This window comes from Netta rufina (genome assembly GCF_964035555.1).
Source record: "Netta rufina genome assembly, chromosome: 10".
Taxonomy (NCBI): Eukaryota; Metazoa; Chordata; class Aves; order Anseriformes; family Anatidae; genus Netta; species Netta rufina.
This window is the reverse complement of record NC_140133.1, coordinates 11,512,318-11,526,182: the sequence shown is the minus strand read 5'-3', so window position 1 is coordinate 11,526,182 and position 13,865 is coordinate 11,512,318. Positions and strand designations below refer to the sequence as shown.

Here is a 13,865-nt window from a genome sequence, read left to right as displayed (position 1 = left end):
ATGGTATTAACAATCGTGTTTAACTTTGTGGTTTTGTTTTAATTATTAATTCCCATTCAATTTAAGGGTGTCATTTGTGTAGTAAGAATTACTGTGTGGTGTAGTTTAATACAAAACCTGGGTGTTAAGTTTTATTTTAAAACAAGACAAACCCTGCTGTATACATTCACAAAAGTACATGTTTTGATTGTTCGATGTGTTGTCCTAGAACAATTCTCATGCTGTTCACTTGTTGCTGTTCATGCTTCCCGGTCTTTATATATGCGCTGTTGTGTGGTGTCTGAGTCTTTTGTGCAGTCCTAGTGTTGCTTATACTATAAGCAAGTTCTAAATTAATGTAATTCTTGAAACAATAAAAGTTAAAAATACTTTTGGGGACAGAGCCTATCTCTAATTTGTCTTGGAGCATTTTTTGAAATGGCTGGAGAAAAGTCTGCAGGAGCTCTGCAAATGTCATAATTACCCAGCTAGCTTTCTGAAGCATTCATTATTTACATTTAGCATTCATTATTACAAGATGAAAGCATTGGTAGGTTGAAAATAGTCATTTGTAACCATAATTTTTTCTTGTTGTAGTTCCCACCCACTCATTCACCCATGCACTTCAGCCTCAGAATGATTTCCTATCCTGAGAGTTCATGGGAACTATGAACAAGGGTAGCTGTTGTGATAGCAATTATAAAGACTAAAAAAAAAAAAAGTGGGTTGGAGAGAGCAAAAGAACAAGGAACAGTTGCATCGATTTCATGTTCTTCTGATCAAAAGCTTGAGACAGATATTAAAAACTCTTAAATCTGGAATGCTGCAATTTTGCATGTTTTCTTCTTACATCTCTTCTACATTTCTTAAAATGTGTTTTTCCAACATAATTTTCTGCTAGTTCAGCTTTGGATTTGTTTTTCTTATTCATATTGAAGCTTTTTTTTTTTTTTTTTTTAACATTAAACTTTGTTGTACTCTGACTTCTTGGTATTCAGAGTATTTCGGTTACCTGGAATGAGGCAGGAAAATTCTGAATGTAATTAGAGGAAGGCCCAACATTCATGAAAAGCTTCCTGGAAAATTAAGTTAAATCCATGGAATTAAAGTTGCTTCAGTCAGAGGATTAAGAGCTCATTGCAACAATGCTTCAAAAAATAAAAATAATTTTAAAAAGTTACATCATGAGCACAATAAGTAGCCTAAAATTTAGGAACCTTTTTATGAAGATCTAAATCTGATCTGTTTATGGCTGTGATATGAAGTATACGTTTGAGTAATGTAGATCTGAATTGGAAATGAACATTGCAGGATTTAAATCAGCTTTTCCTCCTGTAGAGAGGCTCTAAGGATTTCTTCAGATTTGTGGTAAACCTGACTCTTATTTTTAAATGCAGTGATAATGTCCTTACACTGTTAATATGGAGGAACATGTAAACAATCATAGGTTTGCATATTCTTCTATGAACTGATGGGCATGCATAATAGCTTAAACTCATTAAATCATATTTTTTCAAAAAGCCAGGCATTCCTCTGTTGCTTATGCTGTTTTGTGCTTTGTTCATATTTCTGGACGTGTACATATACATACAGTTTTTATGGAAGCTATTTGAGAAAATGTTCCTTAATATCTTTATACTGCTACAATACCGACTGTGAATTCTTTTCCAGGTGCCCAGATTATTGATTTGATGATGCTTGTAATCGATGTGACAAAAGGGATGCAGACGCAGTCAGCAGAGTGCTTGGTAATTGGGCAAATTGCCTGCCAGAAGATGGTGGTAGTTCTGAACAAAATAGATCTCCTTCCAGAGGGGAAGAGACAAAGTGCCATTGAGAAGATGACGAAGAAAATGCAGAAGACCTTGGAAAATACAAAGTAAGTTAACAGTAACATTAACAGCTAGTGTGTAACAAAAATACTGCCTGCATGTCACTTTCAACGTGCTTCTAAATGCAGCTAATCTCATCCCTGCTGGATGAGATATTCACATAGATATAGCTTGCCATGATGATGAGAAGAGAACGGAAAGATTACCAGAAATTCAAATTCAGTTCTGCATTTGCATCTGCAAGTATCGTGTATGGAGAAATATTTGAGTGTAATGAAACTTTTCAGTTTAAAGGACTGCTTTGAGTTCTGATTGAACAAAACAAAGCAAGAAAGGCTGGGTGAAGAACCTTTTTTTGTAACTTTTCTTGTGATTCAGATGTGTTCTATTTCTCTTTTTTTAACTAAAGAAGAAAGAGGACTTTTCCATAACTGAGAGCGAAAGATGTGATCGCCCTAACAAGGGTGATAAAGCTGCCTTGTAGTTATCTGTGTATGGGACTGATCAGTATTGCCAAGAATCTAATTGATGATGTTCCTGAAGTTTCTATAATGCGATGTGACTCTGTCTAGGCTGGTGTTTGTCAGGCATGTTCTGTTTAATTAACAAAAATGATGGGTGAATGAAAATGTGGCTGTTAGGAGGTGGAAAGATGTGATACAGACACCGTACTCCCTCAGTGGTTACAGAAATTGACACACAGCTTGTTTTGCCTAGTATTGTACGGGGATGTTGACTCCCGTATTTATAGCTGTTGGGTCACATTTTGATTCTGAGAACCAAAGAAATAAGATCCAGCGTACAGAGGAGAGAACTTCACGAGGGACAAAAGAGCAAAGCATGGCTGGATATGGCTGTTCTTGCTTAGCTTATTTGTGATGGTAGGGGAATGTCCCTCTTCAACTATGCAACTGCTGCCATAGTGACTCTAGAGGTCTTGCTCTCTTTCCAGCTCATCAGTAACATGGGTTTGTTTGTTTTGCTTGGAAAAGTACAGAGGTCACCAAGAATGTCAAATTTCCTCGTGTAAACCTAGTCAGGATTCTACAGCTTTCAATTCTCTCCAGCAGTTGATTTGAGGACAAACAGATAGAGGTGGTTTGTTTTTCCTCTGTAGGTTGTTACATCTTATTTCAGGGGAGGTAGAGGAGGGAGGTACCTGCAACATGAAAAACTTTTGGGTGTTTTGGAACAACAATCTTTTATAGGTGTATTTGATCAAGTTCACAGGTAATCCCAGTGGAGAGAGCATTGAGATAATTATCTCTTAAGTTTTCATAACTATGTTACCAAATAAACTTATTATGCCTTTGTATAGACCGTGAATTAAGTAGCATTGCAATTAATAGTTATTTTGTTTTTCTAATCTAAAATAACCACAGTCTATGCCAAGAAGTTAAAGATTTTGTAATAACTGAGCTTATCTTCATATTCTACTCATTTATTTTGTCCTCCTTTTAAAATTTGTATCTGCATGGCAGTAATTGCTGCTGGAGGTGATACAGGTGGAGTACAAGTATGTCTTACAAATTAGCATACTTCCTCAAAACTGAGGGGGAAGTGTTTTTGAAACACTGGCCATGTTAGCTGTGAGGTCCTTTCCTGCAGCCCCTTTTTAAAACAAGGATGTGCATCAGCTGATCACAACAGCCATAAGACCACATGGAGAGAATGGGTCTGTCATAATGTTTTAATTATTCAGTTGAACTCTGGATCCTAGAAATACTCTTTCATCAGATGTCTGTGTATTGTTCACATAACAAAAATTCCTTTTTTTTTTTTTTTTTTTTTTTTTTTTTTGCAAGTGTAGTCTGTGCTTTACAATGCTTTGAAAGCTTTGCTGACCTGGGCTGATTGTAAAGTGCATGTCCCATTGTATGTCAGGCAAGCGTTTTTTCTTCAGTCTTTTCACACTTGACTTTAAATTTCCAAATGCATGCTTCGTAACTGTTTTTATGTTTCTAAGCTACTTTTATTAAACTACTTTTATTAGCAGGGCATGTGCTGAGTACATCTGACAGCTGCCTCAGACACTTGTCAATGAGGTGTTTTCCAAGACTAGTTCACTCACTGAGTATTTCTTTACACATGCATGCATGCACAATACCCTAATACTAAGAAAAATTGAAGTCTGCTGCAGATATAGAGTAGGTGTTAACCAGTTTTCAGAGGGAATTCTTGTGGTGTTGTCAGGAGATTCCATGGAGGGTGAAAAAATAGGCAGAGAAAAGCAACGGTTGTATTTGCCTAGATTGACACCTGTAAATTTGACCTAATCGAGACTTGCTTGTTCCACTGATTGATACTGCAAGTAAAAGCAAACTGTCTCTATGTCTCTATTTCTATTGTCATATTTTTTTTTTACACATGCCAGCTTTTATCTTTGCCCAGCAGGGTCTAAATTCTGACAATTAGCATGGTGGAGTAACAGTTTTAATAGGGGCCAAATCATGTTTGGAAGTAGCTCCAGTGGCATTATATGATTACTCTAGTTTGTTCTGGCATATGGGAAAAGGAGTAAGGCATTTGGTTCAGCATAAACTTAAAGTTATTTTAATATATTGCCCTAAAGGGCTTGTGTGAAAATAAACTTCCAAGAGTTTCATGGTTAATCACAGAAATTTTCAGGGCACATTTTTATTACCCTTTGTTCCTAGATGCCTCAGACTTATGGCATATAAACAGAAAAAAAATCTTACGTACTGAATTACAGTTCCATCACTAAATGAGCTCCCTCTACAGAATCTAGCATATTTTTCTTTATCATGGTACTGTCCTTTTTCCTCCACTTCGTTCCCTTTTTGAGATAAAAATCTATGGTTTTGCTGTGGGGAGTCACAAGGATGGCAGCAGTCATGACTTTGCCTGAATCAATTGTGTAAGAATCAAGGATCTGTGAGAACCAACCACTTATTAGTTTTACTGCTGATTATTATTCCATTGCTTCACGTATATGAATTAACATGGTTAATCCTGAATTTTGCAAAAATGCAGTAATAACTTGACTTATCTAATTTCCCTTTCTAAAATGTAGGCAAAGCAAGCTATCAGATGAGGTGAACAATAGGTTGTGTTTTAGGGAGCAAATGGTACAAATTCAATCAAGAGGCTTAAAAAAAAGCTGCTGAATAATAAGGGCTTGGAGAATAAAATTCATAGAAAGAGAAAAAGCTAAACTGGGGTCAGTTATGGAAGTACTGCTGTTCTCAGAAGCTTTACATGTTTGAGATTTGTTTCATAAATTTTTATTTTAGTCGAATTAGATCTTTCTGCTGTCTGCAGATCTTACAGGCTGTCTGCAGACACAGGCAGATATCATGTGCCATCATACATTTGGCTTCTGTTTTATGGATTATGACTACAGCTAGGATTGTAATTGTTTTAATGAAAGTTAAAACCTGTGTTAGTCTCCAGGTAAAATAGCTTGAATGCAAAGTCACTCTGATAAGCCTGAGTAATGGTCCTTGTTTCTGAAATGAAGTCTTACTTTTGACTGCCACTGAAAGTTGAATCTGGCTAATGCTGAACAGCCCTAAAAATTTCATAGGGAAGTCTAATAGTACAAATGACAGTAACTCCAGAAAAAAAATTGTCAGCTGTTCACCATGGGGGAAGAACAGAAATCAGAATCCGAGGCAGTTTTCCTGCCTTCATTGTCAGGTAAGTCTAATTTACATGTGTACGAGATCTAATGGTGGGAGTCTTTCTCTCTTTCAGGTTCTGTGGGTGTCCTATCGTTGCTGTTGCAGCAAAGCCTGGCGGACCAGAAGCCCCAGAGTCTGAGAATCCACTAGGTGTTTCTGAATTAATTGAGGTACCTGCTGAACAAACAATAAATCATGTAAAATGAGCTTGAGCATATTTAAATCTTTTGGATTGTAGTGTTAGTATCTAGAGATGAGGAACTCCTGCCTTACTGTCAGCTTTGTCACCGAATTCTTTGGGGATTTCTTCCAGGGAATGGAGAAGCTGAGGATGTGTGCCCCAAAAGTGGTTCTCCTTTTTCAACTGCTAGGCTTCAAAGCCTTTGAGTAGCTGTCTTCAGAAACAACTATCACACGTGGTAAAATTTGTTCTAAAGTTGTCAGGAATTGCAAAGCATAACAAATAAAAATAACTTCAAAATTCTGCCAAATCATTGGTAGGTGTTAATTACACTGCAGTTAAGAAAACAGTGAAGCTGTGAAGTCAGGCACTCAGATTATGCATATGTGAACGTCTCCTTCCTTCATTATGATACAGTGCTTAAATGCATGATTCTTTATTCTAAATAACCCTTGCCTCCTTCTATGCACAGGATGCACAAAGCTCAATTACTGAGCAGGCAGTCAGTATTTTGTTTTAATTCTCATTATTCTGTGTGGCCTCATGACTCCATTCAAATACTGCTCTGTGCTCAGAATGATTAATTTCCTCCTGGACTTTTCTTTGGCACTCATCACTGGACTTGAACACTTGGCAAACAATTAATTTACTTCGAAAAGACCTATAGGAAGTGTAGAGGTGACTTATCCCGTATTTAGATTGGGAAGCTGTGGCACAAAGGAGTTAAGTCCAATGAGTTTACTAATTTTGGATGCCACATTTAAGGAAACTAGGAATTCTTCTGGGACACACTTGTTTTCGAATCAGAGTACCTGCCAATTTTGTTTGCAATTGTGAATGCTTAGCACTCTGTTTATCAAGCTTTGTGGTTTCTGTTTGGACACTCCGAAGCATACAGACAGTGATTACCTGTGGAAAGTTCCATGCATCATCATTCTCTTAAAAAAAAAAAAAAAAAAAAAAAAAAAAGTTCTTGTATAAAGCATATAATCTGTTCTTTAGAGCAACACCAACCTGCCTTCACAATGAATCCATCTTTCTCTGATAGTCTGCCTTGTTTACTGCGTGTCTTGCACTTCTGCAATAGATAAAATGCTTAGCTTGGATTTATCCTGTGCCCTGAATGAGGTCAGGTTTGGAAAAAGCTCAGTGATGGTATATTGGATAATTATATCAAACACGTATGAACAAGAGAAGTGTTAAAGCAAACTAATGCTGCAGAGGTATCCCTAGTTTTAGCTATGCTCAATTTTTATTTTTTTTGTGAGTAAACTGAGCTTGACGAAAATGAGTTATATGGTAAAAGAAAATGAGCTATATGGTAAGTTATATGGTACAATGCTTAAACTGTGAAGGGCAGGGCACTTAGGATAGCTGTTTGAGATAGATGGCATGTACCAGATTGTCACCTCTGTGAGTAAACATTAGGGAAGAGTGTAGCATGTCTTTGCCCTGGAGGGGTGCTGCAGCTATTTGCAGGCAGCAGAAGGGGTGCTAAAACAAAGGCATCGTCTTGCCAACATCTGATACGGATCTGTTGGATGCTGCCACCTTTAAAATAAAGGGTAAATCCCTGCAAGCACGAGTCACCAGAAACTTAGGGTTGTCTTGCCTGCAGCAGGCTGGCTGAAAACAGACTCTGCAGTATCTAGAGAGCTGAAGATAGGCAAGTCTTTAGTTTTGCCTTCATTAGGTCCAGGTAGATTTACAGGGCCATTCCCCAGCTTTAGAACCTTTGGAGGAAATACCCAAGTTGCAGCTATTTGTCAACTCAGAGACATAGTGTTTAGCAGAGCTGGCAAATGCTGTGAGAGCCCTGCCCCTGAGCATTACCCTCTCTCTCCTTGATAAGAGGCTCCCTCTCCGTTGTTCTGCCATTATGACTTAGGCTTAACCTCCAGTTTTTGACCTTAAAAGCAGATGCTAAAGGCATTGCCAAGTTTATATGCTGATATTGTAACAAAGACAAAGATCAAAAGTGATTTGAGATGGGTGAACCAGTTCCTCTGAACCACTGCTGGATATGTGACTGCAGTTTTATAATTAGTCTTCTGCCTATGATGATGTATTTTAAGAAGCATGGTTATTTGTCAGCAAAACAGAAATCCTAAACTTTGATATTTTCTCTAGAAAATGATACTTACATAGCTATTTTTCTTAGTGGCTTGATCCTCCAAGAAGTGTTAACGTAAATCTGAAGGGGAAGTTGACTTTGAAACTTATCCCGGTGTAATAGTTTTTCTGGGAGGGAGGCAGGGATGGGGCTAATATCTTTATGTAAGTTAGTTTGCACTAAATCAAAAAGAGCTGAAGTAGCAAAATACACTGTAAGACTGTACTTTGAGGGTGGGGAGGAGGGGGGAGACGGGTGCAGGATTTTTTTTTCATTTGCTTTGCTACAGTGTTTATATTGAGTTTGGCAGCAACTTTATTGCCAGTGCAGTTCTGCTAACCAAGCTAAATGTGCAGCACCAAATCTTTCTAAGGCAGAAAATCGAACTGTTCCTGCTGCTAAGTGTGCATCTCCTCTATGGCACGCACAGTTAATTTGACATTGGTGCGTTCTAAGCTCGCTGGGAGATGCCTGAAATCAGTAAAACTGCAAGCCTGTTCAATCAATCATCCGCTTGCCTTCCTTTTGCTGTATGGCTGTCATGACTTTTCACCCAGGCATGGTTCTGCTTTTATCTTTCTTTTCTCAGGTCCTGAAGTCTCAGGCTTACCTGCCATCAAGAGACCCCTCGGGAAACTTCCTTATGGCAGTCGACCACTGTTTCTCTATCAAGGGTCAAGGCACGGTGATGACAGGGACTATTCTTTCTGGCTCTGTTAGCCTTGGTGACAATGTGGAGATTCCTGCCCTGAAGGTGAGTCTCTCATTTTCACTCCCCCCAGTTTTCCTGATAGAAAGAGACATTCAACAAAGAAGAGTGTGTTCTGCAGTCTGAAATTGTTCCATTATTTTCAGTGTCATTGCTTTTCTGATACTCTAATATAAGCTACATTTATAATAGGGACAAAGAGATTAAGTAACACAGCCAGTAAAGTTACATGCTCCATTTTAGTTGAATGAAGAAGAGGGAAGGCTGACCTAGATGAGTGTGTTAGATTTTCAACTTCAGAAAAGCAAGGTGGGCATGTTTCCAGAACAGGACATGCCTAAGGAATGAACGAGGTTTGAGTGAGGTTACTTTTGTTTGAGACATTCTGCCTCAGCAAGAAGGCTTGTAAAAGAATCTGACCCAGGTAGGCTTCCTGAGATGTCTGGAAGTGGCAAGAAGAGTGCATGGAAGTGGCAATAAGAGGGCATGGAAATGCTTGATGCACATTATCATTGTTTGCCAGGGGTTTAATTGATGTCAGCATGTTCTGGAAGAGCTGCTGGAATGCGGTGTCTGGCTTGCTGCGGTTGGGATTTTTAGAGAGCCTGTAGAAAGTCAAGAGGACTTTCAGTGGACTTTGAACTGCTTATCTGGTGCTCCTATTTTATTTACAGAGAAGTGAAAGACCAAGGTAGCAGATAAACAGACATTGACAAAGAGAAGCCAAATCACTTGGCTTTTATGGCATTAACAAATTCCCACAAAGTTTGTTATTTTCAGTTGCTGTTAATGAACTAGTCCTTCCACAGCCTTCTGTGAGACAGCAGGCATGCCATAGCTCGGAGTGGTAATAGTTGTGAGCAACATTTTGCTCTTTGCCACGAGCAGCCTGTGAATGTGACTGCTCATAGTGTACAGGTAACCACGGCACGGTTAAAAGGAAGCAACCTTTGTAAGTTTGAATTGTGTGTTGTCCTTACCCCTGCTAGCATCATGCAGAGTTGGGTTAGGATACCTACAAAAGGTCAAACCTTTCTCAGGCCTACAAGGTAATGGAGGAAGCACATTTCACAACACATTGTGGTTTATGACTCTCTCTGACCTTTTTTTGCCCTGACCCTATGGTAACTGAGATTGACAGCTGGTGCCCACTGGGCATTTAGGGACATTACAAACCAGCTGCTTTTTAAATTTGAGGAACCCTCTCACCAAATGAAGTGGCATCACCTTCCAGTTCTACTAATGGACTTCGACATCTTTGACCGCTTGAACCTGCACAAAGGAGGGACACAGCAATTAAAAATAAACAGTGACATTGTCAAACGCCCGTGCTTGCTCTGATTGGGGCTGAGAGCACCAGCAGTGCATGGATTCCTTTATGCTGTTGCCTATGTAAATTGCCATCTGGGGTTGATTATCCATACAGCAAAAAGAAAAATTATATATATGTTTTTGGCAAAAAGCTTTGACACAGCAAACAGTTCACTATCCGATTGAGTTAGTACTGTTTGCTCACTAGCACTTGAAATCCACCTTGAAGAGCATGAACGTAGGATTTCTGCAGCAAAAACATAGTGTTGGCAGAATTCTGAATGTCCATTAAGATTACTTCGGTGGTCTTTCAATCTCTACAGTCTTCCAGTTTATAAACTGTAACAACATGTGACATTTTTATTTCTGCTTTATAAAAGTTCCTGGAGTGAAATAGTAAGGATTTTTTTTCCCAGTATAGATTGACTTTACGGTTAAATTTGGTCCTAATCATTTCAAAATATTGGTCTAAGTACATTATGTTTAGTGACTTTAGTTTGTGAGCATTTCAAATTGTAGAGCTGTTTTTTATAGCATTCTTTAATTGAAAAAGGTAATTTTTTTCAGTGGGGGAGAAGTATCTTTGCCTTTCTTACACAGGTGAAAAGAAAAATAATAGCTTAAGAACAGCATCTACTCACAAAGCCAACACAAAATAGGCAAGAACCATGAATTTTGTTCTTGCCGGTGGTCTTAATGGAAAGAAACAAAGTCCTGTGTGAGAAGTAATGTTAAATGCAGTGTGGGATGTTGTCTTCCTTCTGCCCAGGATTAGTGATTCTGGCTCTGGATTGCACAGTTGCAGACACATTAGAAGTATGGGAAGATTGTATAAAACAGTGATCTGTTAGTATTCTTTTAAAGAGAAGATGTTTTCAGGCACAAAAAGTGTTCCAGGTTAGCTAATAAGAATCACTCTGATTTAAGAGTTGTGAGAGCTCGTGGAAGAGGTCATGTTGAACTGAGTCAGGGGGCAGAGACAGATGTTCACTGTAAATGGATATTAAGCCAGGGAGGTAGGCTGAAGTCACTTCGTAGGTATGCTTGTTTCAAAGCAAAGCAGTCGCACCTTGATCTGTCAGTAACATATCTGGTCATCCCCAGAGTGTTAATCCAGCACTGCCTTAGCTGTGAGCAATTGCTGCAGGCATACAGCAGCCACAGAGCATGTTTGTGGCAGCAGGTACAAACACCACTCTTTTCTTTCAGGATTTCCAAGCAGTAAAAATTAACTTGTGCTTTATATTCCCAATCCTAGCTGTTTTTTTGTGATGTAGTTACTGATGAATATTAGGGCAAGCTGATTGCCTGGTGGTTTTTTTCAGCTTATTTTTGCTGTGTGCTGGAGTGGAATAATGCACTGCTGTAATATAATACGAAGTTTTCTTGTGTAATAAACAAATTCTGGACACCCAGTGATTGGACTGCCCTTGGGAGGTGCCTCTAAGATGTCAGATTTTTTATCTGCAAGGCGCAATTGAGCTGTTATCATCAAAGGGGAAGAGGAATGTTCATAGCGAGTCCAGCCCTCCTTGTCACTGTTGTTTGTGCAATTTCTTTTACTAATACCAAATGCATCAGTCTCAAAAGTTGCAAGAAGGTTTATGAACTGCTTCTCTTGTAGCTGGAGAACAGTCATCCAAGTGCTTTAGTACTTCGGTATACTTTTAAGAGGTCACCTGAGACATCAAGTATGGAGGAGAAAAATGAGAAACTTTCTTCTATTTATCTAGTCAAGTCTCTTAGTAAATTAATATCAGTTTAAACCAGTAGTAGTTTTTGTCTTGGCAAGGGCCTATTTGCTGTCAAACTACATTGCCTTTATGAACCTGTAAGAAGTGTCTTACACTTACTTTTAAGTGTAACACTTAAAATAGCTTCATGGCTTCATATGCTTCCACCATATGGAAAGAGATCTTTTTTAGCTACCTTGTTGGCTAAATAACCTTGGTCTGTTTTCTGGCCAACATTCTGTAGCCTTTAAGATTCATTGAACAAAGAAGTCCTCCAGTGTGTGATAAAATGGCCTTACAAATACTATTTGGGTTATTACCTTCAAACCACTGTAGCTATTTGAACTCTAACATAGCTCTGCTTGTTCCTGTGTGACTGCTTCAGTTTATTTGACATGCCAAGACCTCTGATCAGTGAGCTTTAGTATATAAATGTAATAACTAATTTCAATGTATTTCAGGACTTCTAGCAAGATCATACAGAGTTGCACTATTGAAGAGGACATAAATTATGTCAGAGGATGTAAATTTCTGTATTTAAATCTCAGAAAACAAAGTTGGTTAAAAAATCCACTGAGTCATATCACAAAGCAACTTGTACATGGAATTTCATGGTGAAATTTTAAATGTTTACCACTTTTCATTTTCCATTCCTTGTTCCTCGAAGTATACCTCTTCCAAAATTCAGGAAGTCTTGATAGTATTTTGCTTTGCACTGCAAGTAGAGCCAATGCTAAATTTTCTGAAAGGATACCTGACTGCTGTTTCTTTACCTGTTTTTTCAAGGCTTCTTGGATGTTCCTTACCTAATGGTGCTAAAGCAGCAGTTCAAATGCTACAGTTCATCTGCTGCGGAAAGAAGCCTGGCTCACCTAGAACATGGCTTGTTTGTGAAATCTTTTGTTCCCCTTCCTAGGGGTATGTGATAGAAAGATACCTTGTCACTGAGTACAACTTGCTGTGTTAGCAGTTACGTCAAACAATACTACAGAAAGTTACTAAGATTCATTTAAAACTGACCATTTTATCCCACTGTTCTTCTTGGGAAACTATTCCAGAAGCTAATATCTGTGATGGCTAGGAATGTCTCAATTTCCACCTTGCTTTTTCCTTTGAAGCCTGGCTGTAACTTACTGTATCGGTACTTCCTTGTTATGATAAACTTTTCAGCCAACTTTCCTTTTCATTGATATGCTGTGAAGAAGGGCAGTTCAAAAAGTGTGTGTGTGGGGGGAATAAATTAAATGTAACTGGTAAAATTGTTTCCCGGTGGGAAGACAGTTCATAATACATATTAAAATATGTGGGTAATAAAATATGAGTGTTAAGTCCTAAATCAATAAATTAAACGTCCGCATAATGTTATACATGCAGTTTAATTCAGAACAAGTATTAAACTGTTTCTTTAATTGTCTGCCACTTCTAAAGCATGGGTTGTATTTTTTGGAGATTTTCTCCTTTCCTAGAAAACATCAGAGTGAATCCTACTGGTTTTGTGTCTGCTGTGGCATTTACTTAAAAGCAAACCATGCAGGATTTGGCTTATATTGGAAAGTATTCTTTCAACATTTGGGGATATTATCAGTTGTTTTGGAAGAATTAAACTCCTCAGCACAGTTCTTTGTGGTTAAGTGAAGGATTAAAGACCTGATCCAGTGCCCGTGGAATAAAATTTAGATCTGGCAATAAAAACTTCTCAAATCTTTTTGGCTTGGTCTCTTAAGAGACTAGGAACAGCAGATGCTGAGCTCTTTTAAAGATCAGTTCCCTCGCTTTCAGTGTGTACTTCTGTAACTTCTTACCATTTATCACTCCTTAAAGAAAAAGGCCACAAAGGAAAGGAATCCATTTTAATTTTGGAAGAAAAAAAAATCTAATTAAAATCAGACTTTAAAAAGACTCAGGAGTTCTGTACGCTGCTATTTTTTAGCTACCCGCTACTGATGTGCTGTAGCTATAGGTTTGTATCACTTGCCATTTTTATTAAGCATCGTGCAGGTACAGTAAAAAGAGGGAGCAAGATCAGGACTTGCTGTATTAAGCCATATTCTATTCAGGACCAGGGATAAGACATAACAGAGGGAGCTGGATGCTTATCATGGGGTTTTAAGTTTTTCTTCTTGGTCAGAGCAGAAGGGAAGAAAGCCAGGGGGAGAGCAGCCAACGTGAGCGGTGCTAATCCAAACCATGCGCTGTATTTTTGGAGCTTGTATGTCTAATGTGATATTGTAGGCAGAAAAGTGGCCTGGTCAGTGCTGGCTAATTAACTCTTCAAATACTAAGTAAATTGATTTGCATCTTTCTTGAGGATCTAGATTGTACCCTGTGCTCCCTGACAGCTAGCTACAGTTTGGATACAGATT

The 13,865-nt window shown here is 38.4% G+C and overlaps 1 protein-coding gene across 1 annotated transcript in view; it reads left to right on the top strand.

Moving 5' to 3' along the window:
• EEFSEC (eukaryotic elongation factor, selenocysteine-tRNA specific) overlaps nt 1-13,865 on the top strand; it is a 121,701-nt gene that overhangs the window by 31,206 nt on the left and 76,630 nt on the right. Inside the window, exons 2-4 of the mRNA XM_084292596.1 lie at nt 1,651-1,858; nt 5,529-5,625; nt 8,339-8,503. Of these exons, the coding sequence (XP_084148722.1) occupies nt 1,651-1,858; nt 5,529-5,625; nt 8,339-8,503 (470 nt within the window). The remainder of the gene's footprint in view (nt 1-1,650; nt 1,859-5,528; nt 5,626-8,338; nt 8,504-13,865) is intronic.